The sequence below is a fragment of the Panthera uncia genome, assembly GCF_023721935.1.
Source record: "Panthera uncia isolate 11264 chromosome B2 unlocalized genomic scaffold, Puncia_PCG_1.0 HiC_scaffold_24, whole genome shotgun sequence".
Lineage (NCBI taxonomy): Eukaryota > Metazoa > Chordata > Mammalia > Carnivora > Felidae > Panthera > Panthera uncia.
In genome coordinates this window covers 71,818,486-71,838,541 of record NW_026057580.1, presented here as the reverse complement: position 1 = coordinate 71,838,541, position 20,056 = coordinate 71,818,486, and the positions used below count along the sequence as shown (strand labels likewise).

At 34.5% G+C, this 20,056-nt stretch overlaps 1 protein-coding gene across 2 annotated transcripts in view; it reads left to right on the top strand.

The window, feature by feature from the left end:
• The window catches only part of HDAC2 (histone deacetylase 2), a 29,824-nt gene extending 10,295 nt beyond the window's left edge, over positions 1 to 19,529 (top strand). For both annotated transcript variants that reach the window (XM_049654193.1, XM_049654194.1), the window contains exons 3-14: positions 651 to 768; positions 2,368 to 2,442; positions 3,477 to 3,615; positions 5,872 to 6,013; positions 9,181 to 9,273; positions 9,474 to 9,582; positions 12,729 to 12,869; positions 13,130 to 13,238; positions 13,854 to 13,984; positions 14,448 to 14,603; positions 18,192 to 18,249; positions 19,155 to 19,529. In XM_049654193.1, the coding sequence (XP_049510150.1) occupies positions 651 to 768; positions 2,368 to 2,442; positions 3,477 to 3,615; positions 5,872 to 6,013; positions 9,181 to 9,273; positions 9,474 to 9,582; positions 12,729 to 12,869; positions 13,130 to 13,238; positions 13,854 to 13,984; positions 14,448 to 14,603; positions 18,192 to 18,249; positions 19,155 to 19,185 (1,302 nt within the window). In that variant the 3' untranslated portion in view covers positions 19,186 to 19,529. The remainder of the gene's footprint in view (positions 1 to 650; positions 769 to 2,367; positions 2,443 to 3,476; positions 3,616 to 5,871; positions 6,014 to 9,180; positions 9,274 to 9,473; positions 9,583 to 12,728; positions 12,870 to 13,129; positions 13,239 to 13,853; positions 13,985 to 14,447; positions 14,604 to 18,191; positions 18,250 to 19,154) is intronic.
• The last annotated feature ends 527 nt before the right edge of the window (positions 19,530 to 20,056 follow it).

Sequence of the window (20,056 nt, the reverse complement as noted above, 5' to 3'; positions counted from 1 at the left end):
TGTGTGTGTGTGTGTGTGTGTGTGTGTGTGTGTGTGTGTGTGTGTGTATACGTGTATATGTATGTATGTACGTATGTATATATATATATGTATGTATATACACGAGTTATTTTCTTTGAAATATAACATTAGAGGAGAGGATTGGATAAGACTATCTGGAAGCCTTCTGGGCTTCTGGGAGAAGTGTGTCATAAATAAAATTGAGCTCTTGGGCACAAGGATAATTAAGATAGGCAAAGGAAAGGAAGAGAGATTCTGAACAAAGACTTAAAATTGAGATTGAGTCTCATTCTCACTGTATGCAGAGCAGGTTTATGATAGAAGGTTTGTGACGGAAAATGAAAGAAAGTGTTTCTGAACATGGATTCGGTAAGTGTTGAGCCATTTCCACTAAAATAAAAGGAGTGATTAATTTATAGTTGGGGCCAGACCTGTCTAATGCTTTTAAAGGAGTAGAAATTAGCTTCAGAATTGATACGGTTTCCTAAAAACACACATTTATAAATTTGGATTAGCTTTGAAATTTATTTTGTTCTGGCCAGCCTAATTTCTTTTAGAGGACGGTTAGGGGAAATTGTATATTTTGTGTTTGATAATTCTGATATAACCAGTTGTAATTCCACAATTCTGACATTTGGTTTTCTTCACAGAGGCCCCATAAAGCCACTGCTGAGGAAATGACAAAATACCACAGTGATGAGTACATCAAATTTCTACGTTCAATAAGACCCGATAATATGTCTGAGTATAGTAAGCAGATGCAGAGATGTACGTTTCTGTGCTAAAAATATATGCTAGTATTGATAAGTGTAAATGAGTATTTTTAGAAGCTTATAATTAGAGTTATCCAAATCTAGGTATTCTGCCTGATCTAAATATTATTTTAATTATTGGTTTGAGAAGTCAATGTAAAAATATTAAAGCTACTTTGTAAAAAACAAAAGCAAACTCTACTTGAAGCCTATTGATTTGCCAAACTGCCAAAGAGCTATTTGGTGTTCCTCTACTCTTTGTTTTGGTTAACTTTGGGAGAATGGGTATTAGTGGGAAGACTTTGTTCCCTTGCTGTTTAAAAAAAGTAATTATACTTTGATTGGTCTTAGCCTGGTATATATATCTCATTTTCTTTGTGTGCTTTAGTTAATCTGGATTGTAATATATAATCTGTTCCTTCCCATTGTTAGTGACACTTTTGATTTTCTTCTATAAAGCATTTTATAGATAAAAAGTATTTTATTAGTGATCGGTTGGCTTGAAAGTGTAATGCAAAGTGTCATCCTAGAATGATTGCCAGAGTTTTTTAAACCTTGTTAACTGGAGTTCATTCTTATCAGTGTTTTTATTAATCAGTTTTAGTGATGATGTTTTTTTAATGAACAATTTCAATAATGCTAAATTAAGTGTAGTTAGGCATCTCATACATTTATAGAACTTTGTATACATTTCTACTATCGATTATTTATTCAGTAAAATGCTGTAATGTAAATAGAACATACTATTTATACATGTTTTTTTGATGGAGATTTAGGCTTAAGATTAAAAGTCATGAGTAGATGGGACAGATGAATTAACAGGATTGATTTATTAATACATAGTACTGAATTATATTATGATTATGATTATATCTGAGCAGTAAGAAACTAAAATTTATTCATTGTAGTGTTAGATTAAGGATATATATACAAAGCTATGTAAAACAATTACCCTTACTTTTGAAGAAGTTGTAATTTGAGAGGTGGGGAGAGACTTGAGAATGGGTTATATACATATATGTCCCTTTTATCCTGTCTGTACTAAGGAACTAAATATATTGCAGTGTGTCACATATCTGTAGGTGTTGTTTTCTCGTGCTTTATTTACTCCTTTCTTCTACACCCTGGCTGTTATGAACTTAGTTAATTCTTCTCCTTTGAGATGGGGTAGGCAACCTGCTGCTTTATCTTTTTAGTACTCGCTAAAATATAGTTCAAAGTTATGGATAGTCTGTGCATGTAAGGAATTGTAGAGAGAGTAAATTATAAAGGAATTAAAGTTGCTTCAATTTTGTAGAATCTTGATTAATTGAATATTTGAGGAGAAATGCCTAAATTTAAGTCTGTGTTTTAATTAAATCAAATACGTTTTATATTTTGATTGCTACTGATTTTTTGGTAATAGAGTAGAGATGTTCTACAAATAATCCTGGTAAGATTTGATGGTGGTGTTTCACATATAATGCTTTAATTACCTTGGATAAGTGATATATTTTTAAGTAACAAACTTTAGCTTTCTACCAAGATGTTTTATGATTGCATCAAATAAAGTTTTTGTAAGAAAAGGTTTCATTAATTCACAGAAGGGCTTGTAACTGAAATCCATCTTTCACAGTTAATGTTGGAGAGGATTGTCCAGTGTTTGATGGACTCTTTGAGTTTTGTCAGCTCTCAACTGGTGGCTCAGTTGGTAAGTGTCCTGATTCAGATTTAAAAATTGGCTTAGGGGCACCTGGGTGGCTCAGTTGGTTAAGCGTCCAACTCTTGGTTTTGGCTCAGGTCAAGATCTCACGGTTTGTGGGTTCAAGCCTTGAGTCAGGCTCTGTGCTGGCATCACAGAGCCTGCTTGGGATCCTTTTTCCCCCTCACCTGCTTGTGCTCGCTCTCTCAAACTTAAAAAAAAATGACTTAAACTTAGTATGTATCTTTTGGGTTATTTGTTTAGAGCAAAAGTTTTAATGGTAGTGGATTTTAATAACAAAAAAGTAGTCTGTATGTTTATGGTAGAGTACAGTTGTCTTTAAAAACCCCTGTGTTTGGGGCACCTGGCTGACCCATTGGGTAGAGCATGTGACTCTTGATCTAGGAATCATGAATTCAAGCCCCACATTGGGTGTAGAGCTTACTTTGAAAAAAAAATAAGTAAAGGTAGTTACTTCTTTCTTTAAAAATCAGTCAATGAATTCCCCATGTTTTATGGTCATAATGATTTGAAGTTTTCAGTTTCTTACTGCTATTATATTTTCACTTAGAGATTTCTCTCTTCTGCCTCGCTAGTTACCAATTTCCATATATACCCTTATTTAATCAGATCACAGCTATAGGATAATATTTATCTAAGGAGGGGCGCCTGGGTGGCTCAGTCGGTTAAGCGTCTGACTTTGGCCTAGGTCATGATCTCACAGTTTGTGAGTTTGAGCCCCACGTCAGGCTCTGTGCTGACACCTTGGAGCCTGGAGCCCTCTTTGGATTCTGTGTCTTCCTCTCTCTTTCTGCCCCTCCCCAGCTCATGCTTGCACTTTGTCTCTGTCAAAAATAAATAAACTTTAAAAATATATATATTTATCTAAGAAAAAATTGGCTGTTTGTGCCCTAGACAATGATCCTTATATTTTTGTAATTTTAAGTTCTTTTATACATGGCATATTCTATATAGGGCTTTTGTCTAGTTCTACTGTTTTTTATTTTAAACACTTTCAAAGTCTACCCTGTCTGGTTTTTTAGCTGGAGCTGTGAAGTTAAACCGACAACAAACTGATATGGCTGTTAACTGGGCTGGAGGATTACATCATGCTAAGAAATCAGAAGCATCAGGATTCTGTTATGTTAATGATATTGTACTTGCCATCCTTGAGTTACTAAAGTAAGTTAATTTGTGTTATTTTTCTTATGAAAAAAGTTTAAAACAATATGAATCTATGGCTTTAAAAAACATATCAAGTAGGTTAAAAGTAGTTATGGTGAGTCTTCTATGGATTTTTTATAAACCATTGTAGAAATGCAGGACATTTTCCAATTCCTTGGATTAGTGAGAATGAGAAATGCCTATGTATATCTAAAACTCCCATTAAATATCCTTTTAAAAAATACTAGAAGTAGTGTAGCGATTTAGATTTGGGTTATAGTTTCAACTAATGAGAAATGACATGACCCTGAAGTTCATGTTCTAACATTTTGTAAGTTTTAACTCTTGAAGGCAAAAATATGAAACGTTGTGTTAAAGGAAATTTGTTTTTTGAATGAGTTTGTGTAGTTTTACGTGCAGTGGGGCTTTGTTCTCTACTAATGGATAAAATTATCTCTAAATTACTAGAACAGTTTTAAAGTTACCCTTGATGGCAGTTTGAGAGCGGTATCTATAGAGGAGGTACTTAAGAATTTGGAAATTTATAAAGTTTTGGTTTTTTTTAACCATTATCGGTTGTAACATGTCTTAGATTCCACTTGAGATTGTAGTGAATTAGTTTTTTCTCAGTACTGAAAATGTTGTCTATAGTTGATTCCATGCATACAGTTCATAGAAGCTGATTTTTCAGTCATGTAAAATTTGGAATTGACTCCTCATATAAACAACTAAAATGTTTCAGTGAGCTCATTGAGAGCCAGGGAAAACCATTTGAAATTATTTGCCTTGGTTTTTAATTTACTATTGATGTTGGTTCTTGTGTCTTCATCTCTTGAGTAATAGTTCTTGCCCACATGCTTATATTCTTTTTTTTTTTTTTAATTTTTTTTTTTTTTTACATTTATTTATTTTTGAGACAGAGAGAGACAGAGCATGAACGGGGAAGGGTCAGAGAGAGAGGGAGACACAGAATCTGAAACAGGCTCCAGGCTCTGAGCGGTTAGCACAGAGCCTGATACGGGGCTCGAACTCACGGACCGCGAGATCATGACCTGAGCTGAAGTCGGACACTTAACCGACTGAGCCACCCAGGCACCCCCCACATGCTTATATTCTTAAACAAGTTTAACTTAATTTGTCTAGACATATTTCTTTAACTGATGTGATCAAACATTTAATTAGTCGACAGTTGATAAGCCACTTATGAACCACTTAGAAACTTGCTTTGCTCACAGCTTTATTATTTTTGTGAAGAGATTCTGCTATGATGAGACATTCTACTTTTATTTCATAACTTTGCTGAATGGTGCTTTCCTGTGAGTTGAGACTATTCCTAAGAGTGCTTAGTTTGATAATGTCAGTTTACATTATTTTCTTTTAACATAGCTGTGGTATCATCATGTAATAAATACCGTGCTGCCATTAAACTCAATAACAGAATAATCCTCACGTTATAGTGCCATAAAAGGATGACATTCAAAGTTCACCTTCCTTTTCTCTTGTTTTGACCTGGGTGCGTGCTAGTAATAAGATGTCACATTATGATGATACACATGGCTCTTAAAATGCATTCAAGTTATAACTGTATCGCTGCAATTTGCAGTGCTCCAATCAGCACTGTGAAGTGACGAGAGTACCGAATGTGGTTTCTGTCACAACTGCTCTATTCTGCAGTTGAAGCACAAAAGAAGCCGTAGACAATATGTAAACAAATAAACGTGGCCATGTTTCAGTAACACTTTATTTATGGACATTGAAATTTGAATTTCACTTAATTGTCACATATCCTGAACTGTTCCTGTTTTAATTTTATTTTTCAGACATTTAAAAATGTAAAAATTATTCTTACATTAAAGCTTTAAAAAAGATCCCATTGGCCAAATTTGGACTATGAACCATAGATTGCTAACCACTGTTGTATAACCCTGAAAATGTACTAGAGAGATGTTTTAAAGTACCGGTTCTAAGTATGGTATAATCTTCAGTTGTTAATATATAGGAACATGTGCTATGTTTTTAAAACCTGTAGAATAGGACAGATTTCACAGAGAGAGTAAATACATTTTCTTACCTAGATTGGGGCTAAAGAGAAGATTTAAGGATCTAAGGCTCAAACTTGTAATTTCAGGTGTATGAATGGTCTCTTAAGCTGGAAGTAAAGTAAGAAAAGGGATTAAACATTCTGGAATGCAAGAGCTCAAAAATAGGTTTTCTGAATCCATGTGGTTCTTCCCCATCTTAAAACCCTTTGAAAACATACGGCTTTGTTTTCAGGTATCATCAAAGAGTCTTATATATTGATATTGACATCCATCATGGTGATGGTGTCGAAGAAGCTTTTTATACCACAGATCGTGTAATGACTGTATCATTCCATAAGTATGGGGAATACTTTCCCGGAACAGGAGATTTGCGGGTAAGACTGAATTCGGTCTGAATAAATAATTACGAGATAAATATTAGGAAAACTGAGGAAGCTAATAATTATATATCTAAACTAATATTGTTCTTGAGTCATTAATTTGAAATTTGTGTGCAGAATAGAGTCATTTTTTATATGTTATCTAACATATGCTAGAATTCACTTTTGTTGACTATACAAAAATTCTGAGAGGACTTCCTTTGGCTCGGTCACTTTCTTTAAATTTTTTTTTTTTTTTCAACGTTTTTTATTTATTTTGGGGACAGAGAGAGACAGAGCATGAACGGGGGAGGGGCAGAGAGAGAGGGAGACACAGAATCGGAAACAGGCTCCAGGCTCCGAGCCATCAGCCCAGAGCCTGACGCGGGGCTCGAACTCACAGACCGCGAGATCGTGACCTGGCCGAAGTCGGACGCTTAACCGACTGCGCCACCCAGGCGCCCCTCGGTCACTTTCTTTGATTGAATAATTGTTTTTGAACATCCCTGAAGCACTAAGCAGTCTTCTTGATTGATGTTCATTTGAATCTTCAAAACCTACTTGATAGTAGTCAACATTGTCTTTGATTGTAAAGACTGGTGGAAGAAAATAAGAAAACAATAAAATCTTTTTTAGATTCTTGTACTGTTCTTTTTATGGTTAGTCTTGATTTAATAGGTCTAATTTTAATCTCTTTTTCCTTTGGGGAAAGAATACCATAGCGTATCCTGCCTGCCTGTTAAATTAAATGCAACTATTTCTTTTATATTTCTGTTATCTTCTTCCATTTGGTGGTCTTTAATGAATGTAAAAACCAGTGGTCAAATCTTGTTTCTACAAAGTTCCTGAAGTTTTTTTTTTTTTCTTTTTCTACACTAGTTTTTCTTGAACCAAACTATATGCATGTTGAAATTTATTAAAAAATTTAAATAGCTGTTTTTAATTCAGCCTGGATTATATAGGAAATTTCTCTTAGCATGGCATTCAACATTAGTTCTAAATTATTTTATTAAGATTATTTTTCATATCTGTGGTATGGAGTTTATTTTAGCAACCTTGTTTTTCAAATATGTGAGTTTTCTTTATTTGACCACAAGGTGGTGCTCTTTCAGTAAGAGTTGTGATGGTGAAATCTTATAAATAGGTAGAGCGTCAGTGGTTTATTTCTGTTTAAATTATGTGGCTTTTAAAATTGAAAATTTACATTTTCACTTTCTTGCCTGTTAGCTCGTTCAGTGTCTTTCCTCACTTGGTCTTAACTTACATACTAGTGATTCTCAGAGTATGACCCTTAAACTGGCAGTATCAGTGTCTCTTGGGAACATATTGTCAGGCCTCAGAAATTCAGATTCTGTGCTGCACTGCTCTAAATCACTAGAATTCCTTTGCCTACAACCATTGCACTAGAAATTCAGCAAAAGCCTTCCTAAGTTTAAGTTTAAAAAAATTAAAGTCTCTTTTCAGTATGGTCCTAATTAATCTCAGAAATGGCAAAAGTCAGCCTGTGTTTTAATTTCTGACAGTATTCTTATGATTGAAGTTGGTGGAAAATATTGGAGAATGAATGTTTTTAAAAGATTTCAGTATGACTTTGAATATCTTCTACTCACTTAAGATTTTGCACACACTATATGAAATAGCCTCATAATATTTTTCCCTTTAGTTATTATAAAAGGTATCCCCAAAATTTTGCAAGGAACTCAAGATCAATCATATATGTTGTTATATTTGGAGTTTCATAAAACTTGTGTGTATCTTTAGATGTTAATTTGATGAACATTCCTTTTCCTTCGTGACAATTTATTCTAAATTAGAAAAGAAGGATACTTTGAGCGTTGATCATTGTTCAGAATTGTATGCATTTATTAGATCAGGAGCATAAGTAGAAGAAAAAGGGGTATGATACAGTAGTAGTTGAGGAATTAGAAATGGAAGGGATATAGCCTGGTGCTACAAGGGGAGCAGCTCTGAGTTGCCAGCCTTTGGCTGGAGTGAGAAGTGCTGACCAACTTTCTGTATTCTGAAATCTCGGTGTCAAGATATATTCCAGGAATTTGGTTTTTAATGAAGGAGTTGAGGAATTCACAGTGCTTTTAGTTTATCCACATCTGTATGGTTTGCATTTAGTTACATATAAACATTTAGAGTTCTTAAGAAAAATTTGGTTGGGAGGAGATGTGTAATCCCACTACTTGTCTTCGTTGGAAGTTGGCTCATAATAACTCTAATACTGAAGGATAAACTATGCTTTTTTAAAATGAATCAAGCTCAGATTATTATATGAGAGATCAGGGGAGAATTTACACACAAGTGTTAGTAATCCTAAGGATTCAAGTATATTGTATCATAATTTAAAACACCTGATTATCAGTCACCCCTAATCCTTTGGTGTGGCAGGTAAAGAAGTATTTTGTAGCAATTTTTTATACTGTACTGTTTCTTCAAGGAACATATATGTGTGCACATGCAGAGGTACATTTACACTCACGCATCTATGCGTGAAATGAGTATTTCAAATACTTATTTATACAAATAAGTATATGTTGTGTGTGTGTGTGTATCCTAAGTGTGTCTACATTGCTGAACCCAGCTCTCTGTTTCTTTTGCTTCATTTGGAAGGTATTAATGCCTAGAGTGGTATTTATTCAACAGGTAGAAACATTTACTTCAAGCGCAATTAAAGAGCAGATTTTGGTGCTTTAGTCTGCAGTTGTCAAGACATCAGGACAGTCAGGGCTTATCTTTCATCATAAATAAACTTACACCAGATTATGAACCACAAGGAGGATTCTGCATTATAGAGACAATTGTTCTGCAGGGTTTTTCTGCCCAGAATATTTATTTTCTGTAGCTTTATTCATAATGTTGTCTTACATATTCTGTTGATGATTATTTCTTGGTCTCCTGTAATATTGCCTTTAATTGTTTATGTTCAATTTCTGTTCTCCCAAGATAACCATTTCAGATTAATTGGAACTCATTCTTTTCAGCCTAATAATGCAATCCATTAATATTGGAATATGTACTTCTTCTGTATTATTTCCTTTCTTAACCTAAAAGCTGAATTCAGAATTGGATATTGTTACCTGTTTTTACAATCTTGCAGAAAAATATTTTAATAAACATGTCAAATATTTTCACTATGAAATACTCCCTAAGAGCTGTTTAATTATATATTTTAGGATATTGGTGCTGGAAAAGGCAAATACTATGCTGTCAATTTTCCAATGAGAGATGGTATAGATGATGAGTCCTATGGGCAGATTTTTAAGCCTGTAAGTATTACTATTTCAAGATCAAAGTGGAGAGGCACCTTGCTGGCACAGTTAGGGCCTGTAACTCTTGATCTTGGAGTTAAGAGTTCGAGCCCCATGATGGGTATAAAGATACTTAATAAAATCTTTAAAAAAAACATAAAATCAAAATGGAATTTAAAAAGTATTTTTAGAGATAATAACTTCGGTTATCTTCATAGATTATCTCGAAAGTGATGGAAATGTATCAACCTAGTGCTGTGGTGCTACAGTGTGGTGCTGACTCACTATCTGGTGATAGGCTTGGTTGCTTCAATTTGACAGTCAAAGGTAAGCAATTTAATGGATGATAGTCCCAGGAGAATTTTTTTTTCTTCCAAGAACTTCCCATACTAGTTTTCATTACAATTTTTACACAGAGCTACATGCTCTGTAATTTTCATGGGTTTTGTTGAATGTATGTATGCATTAACTATAATTAATCTTGTTTCGGTAAATTAGGTTTTCTTTTGTTGATACATTCATCAGTGAATACTTCTATAAAGTTTCTTGCAGTCTCAACCAAAGCAGCCATTTTCAGTGTTGGTTCCTCTCTTTGGTGTTTATCTTTTATTTTTTCTTTTAAATTTATGTGTATTTTGAGAGAGAAAGAGAGGGCACACGTGTGTGTGTGCACAGTGGGGATGCAGGGAGTGAGGGAGAGGGAGGACCCCAAGCAGGCTCTGTGCCCCCAACACAGAGCCCGAGGGGGCTCCATCCCATAAACAAGATCGTGCCCTGAGCCGAAGTCAAGAGTCAAGACGCTCAACCGACTGAGCCACCCAGGCACCCCTGGTTTTTATCTTTCTAGAAATATAACATGCAAAATTTGTTACTTTCTATTTTAGCTTTGCGTATTCACTTCCTATCATGGAAGAAGAGGGATTTAGCTCTTTTTCACCACTTTGTCCCCAACACATGCACACACCCTTCCAGTGTCTTCATTTTTACAATTTAAATCTGGGTATGTATACTAGAATTTTGGTTGTGGCATTCAATGTTTACAGTGTCATTAATGTTAAAGCACTTTTCAGTTACCAGATTTTTCTTTTTTGCATAACTTGTTTTTCTTGCCCAGTTTTTCAATTACTTAGCTTTCTCTTTACTCATTATTAAACTGCCAGTGTCTAAATAGCTTCAAATGTTCAGATGCATCAAATATTCCATCATTTTTACCTTCTTGAAGAATAGCCTTCTGATCTGTTACTGTTTGGTTGAGTATCTATCCCCTATAGATATGGTAGAACAAAGAGCTCTTTGCTTCTCTTGTGTGCCTCCCCTCCCCTATGGCTCTTCCTCGGTCTTCCTCCTCACTTTTGTCTCATTTGGGTGGCGCACATTCTCAAGTAGCTTTCTGAGAAATGAGAAAAGATGTGGGAGATTAGTACTACACGAGAAATTTAAATTTGATCAAGTGTTGAAATTAACTTGTGATAGAAGTCCAGACCAAAGTAAAAGATCACCATCATGGAATTAACTCTAGAGTTTAAGAATAAATCTGAAACTTTATTTAATAAGGTCTTAAAATTTGTTATATGGGGATCAATAATGATGACTATCGTACATGATTTTGTAGTTGTTTTCCTTTTGAACTTTTAGGTAACAAATGGATGCTTTGAATTCCTTCGTAAGATGTGAAGAATTCTCAATAGAGCTTTTCCAGAATTACTGTTGGCTTAAATGGAATTAAATAACTAAATCCAGATATTAAAGGCTATTTTACTTAACGTTACGATTGCTTCTATACCAGTTAGCTTTAGAATTATGGTATAATCTATTTTGCTTTTATTAGGTTGAACTATACAAACTTGATTGCCCTTTTTCTTGGTAGGTCAGCAGTGGCCAAATAATAGTTTCATATGTTGGACTTAATGTGTTGATAACCATATGTTGGCCTCAAAATGGACATGTTCTTTTAAAAATGATCTACCTAATATTAGTACAAAATGGGTATTAACAGACCATTTTCCTGTCTTAGCTGTTTGAAAATGCTTTAATGCCTTCATACTGAAAAGTAATAGCATTCATAATCATAAACTATAGTGTTTTACTCTTACATTAATGTACATTTCAGCCAACTGTTACAATTTCCCTGGTATAAAGCATAAGGATATTTGCAATCCCAAATCTTAAACTTGATTCTAAGCTTTCTGCACTGCCAACTTCAATTTGTATTTCTTAAGTCTATTAGTCACCTCTTGTCCATCTCCTTTCTGCCCTCCTTTATGTTGTTACTATTGTGATCTCTGCCATTCATTTTTATCTGTTACAAGAAACACTCATTTTTCTAGTAGTGATAATAGAAATTGGGTTATGAATCATATGGTGCAACTATTGAAGAATACTTAATTAGAAATGCTCACAATATACAATTACATGAAAAAAACTAATTAAACCTTATTAACTCAGAATTTGTAGGGAAATGTTTAAGGGGCACCTGGTGGTTCAGTTGGTTAAGCATCCATCTGACTCTTGGTTTCAGCTCAGGTCATGATCTCACGGTTCATGGGATCAAGCCCGATGTCAGGTTCTGTACTAACAGTGTGGAGCCTACTGAGGACTTTTCTCCCTCTCTGCCCCTCACCCACTTACACATGCACTCTCTTTCTCCCTCCCCCCAATAAAGTAAACTTTAAAAAAAGAAATATTTCAAATACTATCTTTGAATGATGGTGTTTTAGATAGGTTTTCCTTTGCACTGTTTTGATTTTTCCTGATAATCTCCAGTAAGCATGGTTTTCTTTTACAATTGAAGGGTTTTTTTCTTTAAAGATTGATTTGTATACCTAAGTAATATATCAAGAAATTACCGGTAATTAACTTATAATTGGTTATTGAACTGGTACATGTATCCAAAGAAATACTTTGTTTTTATATTGGGTTTACTTTTTCCTCAAATTTCCACACACAGAAGTTTGTTGAAGTATTTCTTATACTAATATATACTAATTTTATAATCTTAGATAAGTTAAAAAAATTATCCATAGTATTGCTGCCTGAAGACAACCCACAGTTAAACTTTGTTATATAGCTTTCCATAATTTGTATGAGTCTAGAGGGAAAATTTAGATTGTGTATGTTTCATTGTAACCTTTCCCCCCACCCCGCATAATCTCACAAGAACATAGAATCTTCATATCACAGAACTTTTTCATATGTTAATAAAAAATATTCATATTTTAATCTTAGTTGTATATTTGACTTTTCTATCAGGGATACTTGCTAAAGTAGCCAGTGTTTTAAAAATCATTGTGTGAAAGGCATATGATTGAAAAGTAAATTTTAGACTAGAGATTTCTTGAAATTTTTACATATTTTTTAAATACTTAGAAAAGCCATTTTGGTTGAGTAAAACTTTGCATTTATTATCTTTTTAAAACTTTTCAAACTGCTAAAATATTTAGATTTGTATGTTACTCAGATCTTCTTTGTCTTAGGTCATGCTAAATGTGTAGAAGTTGTAAAAACTTTCAATTTACCGTTACTGATGCTTGGGGGAGGTGGATACACAATTCGTAATGTTGCTCGATGTTGGACATACGAGACTGCAGTTGCCCTTGATTGTGAGATTCCCAATGGTAAGTATTCTTATTATATCTTTATTGGTTGGAACTGTTTATATATACAGATGGATGCATGGATGGATGGATGGATGGATGGATGATTAGAGTAGATTCCAAAACCATGTAAATAGAATAGTCACTTAATAAATTCCCTTTGTGTTCACTTTTAAATATTTTTTGGGGGAACATTTCACAACTTGAATCTGGATTTTGTGCATGGATTTGTGTGAAAACTGAACTTTTAATATGCCACTTTATTTCATTGTTTTTAATAGAATTGCCATATAATGATTACTTTGAGTATTTTGGCCCGGACTTCAAACTGCATATTAGTCCTTCAAACATGACAAACCAGAATACTCCCGAATATATGGAAAAGATAAAGTAAGAAATCATTGAATTGGTTTGGTAAACATTTCATCTTTAGCTTTATATATCAGATACTTCCTTTGTCTTATTCAAAAGCATTGAAACCTTAAGATTACTGATTTTTTTTTTCCTGAGATAATGAAAATGTATGGACCTCATAGCTCAAAAATATTTCCATTTTCTATTAAATATTTTTAAATCGCAAAGGTTCTCTAAATTGTATACTTCCTTGCCTTACATGAAAGTGAAATTTTCATTTTTGAAAACATTTTGATAAAGCTTTATTTCTAAGAACAAAGTGTTTAGAGGGTTATTGTAGTACACTGGCCTGAGTTTGTGTCCTCTTTCTTTGCCACACATTAGTTTTGTGACATGTGGCAGGTTCATTTGCCTTGAAGGCTTGTATTTTCTCACCAGTGAAATGGGGGATGCAAGAGTACCTACATTATAAATTTTGAGGATTGAATGGGTTAATGACAGTCTGAGGTATCAGTGCTTTTATGTGTTACTAACTTAACTCACAGGTTAAGTCAGATAAAGATGAAATTTTTGCTTAATGTTTCCTGTTACATTTAAGAGGAACTTGAAAGAAAATGAATTTTGTCTAATACATTTGTACGTGTAATTTAGACAGCGCTTATTTGAAAATTTACGCATGTTACCTCATGCACCTGGCGTCCAGATGCAAGCTATTCCAGAAGATGCTGTTCATGAAGACAGCGGAGATGAAGATGGAGAAGATCCAGACAAGAGAATTTCTAGTAAGATAATGCCTTGATGTGTATTCTGTTACATTTTTCTGATTTGTTAAAAACATCACTACAAACTGAAGGTTTAATGGCCTGAGAACTTCACTTTGGGTCGTGTTTCCTGAGCACACCATTATTACTGACCTTTTTTTCCATTGCTCATCTTCCATAGTTTTACTTTCATATGCCTTAAAGCCTGATTTGAGTGTCAACCTTTTCAGTTCATGTGACTGTACATAAGTGGTCAAATTTAATTATGTATATTTGGGAATTAATTAGTAATACCAGTTGTCCAAAGTAGAATGGATTGAATAACATTAAGCACCTTCTGTTTGACTTTGCAGCTTCTCATTCTATTTATTATTGATTGCTAGAGCAATAGCATAATAGTATGCTGTTGTGGTGTAGACATTCTAACATACTTGGTATTAATGATATTTTTAATGTTGTCTATCTAAAATCTTTGTATAATTAGTTCGAGCGTCTGACAAACGGATAGCTTGTGATGAAGAATTCTCAGACTCTGAGGATGAAGGAGAAGGAGGGCGTAGAAATGTGGCTGATCATAAGAAAGGAGCAAAGAAAGCTAGAATTGAAGAAGACAAGAAGGAAACAGAGGACAAAAAAGCAGGTCAGGTTTATTTTTTGGTAAAGGTGTTTTAACTCTAAATTTTAAAAACGAGCTTCAAAAAAAAATAAATAAAAATAAAAATGAGCTTCACTGCAGTTTTTATGAGATCCTGAAGGCCATTACACAAGTAAGTATTAGAAGGGGTTGTGTGCTAGGTGGATGACTTTTTTTTCCCAATGTAAATGGTGCTTAGCTCTAAAATCTTTTATTTAAGGCTCTACTGATGTTACTGATCACATTTGCTCTATAATGTAGAAAACCTTATTACGTACTGTCTCTTGCTGACATAGGCATAAAATAGCAAACATTACACTATGATGATACAGACTGGGTGAGAAGACCAAGTGGTTATAGGTCCGTTTGTAGTCTGTGGGCAGAACTGAAATTCTAAGATAATCTTTAATTACCTAAAGTTTACTTGATGGGAATTAAACACAAAAGAAGAGTCATATTATCTTCAGACCAGTTTTTCACCATTGTGAAAAAGCTAGGAGAATAGACTTTGCTCAGAAGTTGTTGAATGAAAACATAAAAACTCTGAGGAAAGAGAAGGGATTTGGAAGCTGGGTTGGAGAGGAGGTATAATACTTCAGTGCTTTAACTTTAAAAATGCTGTGTTAGTAGCTTGTCTTTTGACAAAATGATGCTCTAAGTGGTGAATTCTACTACCAGAATTGGTTATCTTTTATCTGATTTCCCAGAGCACTTACACATACCTTGGTCATTTTGTTTAACACATTGTATTATAGTGCCTCGTTATAGGATTTTATGTATCTCCTTGCTAGATTGGGCTGCCGGAGGCTAGGGAACACCAGATCTTAAATATCTGTACTCTCAACACTTGATGCATTTCTTGATTGGATACCTGATGCCTGTATACAAGTAATGGTGATGAGCATGAGTTTAGCTGGCTGTTAATTTTAACCCTGTAGCATGCGGAAAACTGATAGAGATACTGGGCCAACATCCTTTTCCTTTTATCTATCATATCGAAGTTACATGAATAAGCTGGCTATCGTGTTCTTTTTTCTTTTTTACTAGAGAGGTTAGGATTCCACAGCATATCTGACACTTTTAGTTCTGTTCTTTTACTCATGATTCACTCCTCTGTAGGCTACCATTCTCTACCATTTTATAATTTTAACTTTGCAATGTATCACAATGATGGCTCCAGTCTGCTCTTATGTACTGATTGACATCCAGAAATTCCATCTATTTTTGAGGTAAGGAGGACTTTGCTTTAGCTGTAGGATTGTTCTAGTATTTTCATTTCTCTCACTGTTATATATTCTTGTCATTTTTGAAGTTTCTTCTCATTTTAAAATCTTTATCTTTTTTGTGCTTTTTGTTTGTTTGTTTTCCAAACGGGAAAACACATTTACTAGAGTGCTGCTTGTCTTTAATTGCCTTTTTAGCTAAAAAGAGAGTACCTTTTGCTCTGGCTTAGTAGCCTGGTAGTGGATTAATCTCTTAGTATTTAGCTCCTCAAAACTTTTGTTGCTGATAATGATAACTTAAAAAAAAAATTCTTTTGTGGTGGGGCTCTTCTTGTAAGACCTTCCGATTGTTAAAATCCCTTGTCCTACACATAAAGAAATATTACCATAGAAAACATTTTTAAAAATCTGTAATCAAAACCTCTAAAGTGGGGGCCATTTCTTTTTCCTCCTCCCTTTCCCAGTTCCATTTTAGCAATTTGAATTATTAAGTTTACATATCCAAAATTAAGCCAGAAGTTGAAAGAAATGTCATCCTTATTGTCACACACATGTTTGTATTGTAAGGCAGACCAGTTTCCTGAAATGTGTATGTAGAATGCTTAGTGATGATGTGTATAATCGCTGTATCTTTATTATTAGGTCATTATATCACAACTTTGGCTCATATGCTTCTTTAAAGAAGAAATTCACATTTAGGCTAATTTGTGTTAATAATCTTGAGTTTGTAGTGGTAATGTTACTATTTTATTGATTTTTATTAAAATGGTAAAGTTTCAGTACTTAAACAGAGTTAAAGTGAATAAGCAGTAAGATTTAGCCTCTGTTGTGTCTTGGGTTTATCTTACCTGATTCTCTCTTCTCAGAATACTTCAGTCCCAGTGGTCTTTCATTTCTTCCTTCTAAACCTGCTAATTCCATCTTGCCTCAAAGTCCTTTTAAGGTTTCCCTCCGTTCAAGATACTTCATCCCTTTTCCCACCCAAAAGCTATTCATTCTTAAGACATCTCTCTCTCTCTCTTTTTTTTATCTATACAAGGTTATTTATTATGAAATTATTAATAAAGCAAAATACTTGGAAAAAAGCAAATATTGATTAACATAGGACCAGTTAAATGGATTATGGTACATAAGAATGAGGAAGATCTGGGGTGCCTGGGTGGCTCAGTCGGTTAAGCGTCCAACTCTTGATTTCGGCTCAGGTCATGATCCCATGGTTCGAACCCCACATTAGGCTCTGTGCTGACAGCATGAAGCCTACATGGGATTCTCCCTCTCTCTTTCTCTCTGCCCCTCCCCTGCTCATGTGCTCTTTCTCTCCCTCAAAATAAATAAGTAAATTTAATGGAAAAAAAAGAATGAGGAAGATCTGTATGTACTGCTATATAATGGGATGGTTCTCTATTCTTTTTTTAAAGATTTTCTTTTCTTTCATTTTATTTTATTGTATGAATATAATTTATTATCAAATTGGCTTACATACAACACCCAGAGCTCATCCCAACAAGTGCCCTCAATGCCCATCACCCATTTTCCCTTCTCCCCCACCCCCCATCCACCCTCAGTTTGTTCTCTGTATTTAAGAGTCTCCTGCGGTTTGCTTCCCTCCCTCTCTGTTTGTAACTATTTTTCCCCCTTCCCTTCCCCCAGGGTCTTCTGTTAAGTTACTCAAGATCCACATATGAGTGAAAACATATGATATCTGTCCTTCTCTGACTTATTTCACTCAGCGTAATGCCTTTTAGTTCCATCCACGTTGTTGCATATGACAGGATTTCATTCTTTCTCATTGCCAAGTGCCACATCTTCTTTAATTCTGAGGGCATCTCTTCAAAGGTCACTTCTTTGTGGTAGTTTTTCCCAACCTCCCTCAGTGCTGCTGTGCTCATGTCTGTAGGCTGAACTTCTCCACAGTGCATATCTCAGCTGTAATACTGTGGTGCAAGGAAAACAACTTCAGAGGGCAGGGTCTATGTGACATTAACTCCTTGAACCTCTCTCATTTAGCACAGCACCTAACAAAGCTTGTATGGTTATTGAATTCATGAATAGTAAAACTGTATAGGACAGCTTTTTTTTAAATTTTTTTAAATATTTGTTTATTTTGGGGGAGAGCCCAAGTGAGGGAGGGGAAGAGAGAGGAGACAGAGGATCCGAAGTTGGCTCTGCACGGACAGTCTTGACTGCAGCAAGCCCGATGTGGGATCTCAAACTGTGAGACATGACCTGAGCCAAAGTTGAACACTAAAACAGCTGAGCCACCCAGGTGCCCCTAAGACAGCTTTTTATATTTTAAGAAAGGTATATTTTAAAAGGTATACATTTTATATTTTAAAGTAAGTTTTAATCTCTTCCCAATTTTTGTTTTTAGATGTTAAGGAAGAAGATAAATCCAAGGACAGTAGTGGTGAAAAAACAGATACCAAAGGGTAAATTGTGTTATTTATCTAATAATTTCTATATACTATAAAAATAATAAATACATTTACTTTAGGTGTGTTATGTGTGTATTCTTTTGAGAAGTGCTGGACCGAACTTGACTGAGAGCATCAGTAAGTTGAATGAGGTGTTCTAAATTTTACTCTGTATTGGTGGTGCACAAGATAATATATGCCGTCTTAACTATCAGTGTATGTGTTATCTGTTTCTTTTTTACTTATGTAGCTTGCCTTAAAAAATGCTGAAGACTAGTAATGTTGTGTAACTGAACGTTAAATCAGTTTGTATTGTACGTAATGTATCTGAGACCTTTTGCTATTAACTTTATGTGATCTTTTCATGGTGCTCTTATTTCTGTATACATGATTACTTTTTGTATGTGTGTGGTGTTGGCAGATGGGTAAATTTAAAATTTTTTTTAATGTTTATTTATTTTTGAGAGAGACCAAGAGACAGAGAGCAAGCTGGGGAGGGGCAGAGAGAGGAAGACACAGAATCTGAAGCAGGCTCCAGGCTCTGAGCTGTCAGGACAGAGCCCAACACGGGGCTTGAACTCCACGAACCGTGAGATCATGACCTGAGAAGTCGGACACTTAACCGACTGAGCCACCCAGGCATCCCGAGATGGGTAAATTAAACGCTGGGCTGGTATAACATGATTCATAATTTAGTTATGTTTGGCAAAATCATAATTGAGGTGTTTATCATCAGAAAGCATACATTTGACCACATGTAATTTTGTGCTAGCCTTTATAGGATAACTTGAATAGATTGTAAAATCACTGGAAAGATTAAGGTAGTCAGTACTCTAAAAATTGACTCAAGGCATCATCAGTGTGTGTGTCTTGGCATGACCCTCCAGAACTTTAATATTTTATGTTGCCTCTTTTAACAGAGCCAAATCAGAACAGCTCAGCAACCCTTGAATTTGAGTGTCTCACCAATTTCAGAAACCATAAAAGAGTGAGAAAATATCGGGAAGAAAAATTTTTTCTTTTTGAAGACTTCTGGCTTCATTTTATACTACTTTGGCATGGACTGTATTTATTTTCAAAATGGCTTTTTTTGTTTTTGTTTTTCTTGGCAAGTTTTATTGTGAGTTTTCTAATTATGAAGCAAAATTTCTTTCTCCACCATGCTTTATGTGATAGTATTTAAAATTGATGTGAGTTATTATGTCAAAAAACTGATCTATTAAAGAAGTAATTGGCCTTTCTGAGCTGATTTTTCCATCTTTTGTAATTATCTTTATTAAAAAATTGTACTTGGATTGCCTTTTGTCTGTTTCTTACATGAAATCTTTTTTCAGAGGCAAATAACATGACTTTCTGTACAATTAGAATACACTAGAGGAACTGGTAACAGCTTCAAGGACATCCATTTACTATTCAAGAAAGAGTATTTTACAGTAAATATTTATTAATGCGCTAGGAATTCTACCATCTTGTTTTTTATACTTTGGCCAGTCAGTGTCCGTGAAGATTGACATCTCATTATAATAATTTAATCTCTGAATTAATATAAGCTATGCGACTAAGATCCAGGAATTATATTTGAGCTGAACCAAAGATTCCCAAAAATTGGAAAAAATGAAAATTCTGAATTGGAAGAAAACCATAATCAGAGAAAGAAACTGTCTTCCATACTAGCAATATGTGACTTTGTTGCCAACCCCCACTATGTACCAAGTAGACAAGGAATTGTATGGTTGTGTCTGACCAGAATTTTCCTGTATTCATATTAAGTCTGTCTAAAATAAAACCTATTTAGACAAAACCTGGTCTAAGCTGCATTTAC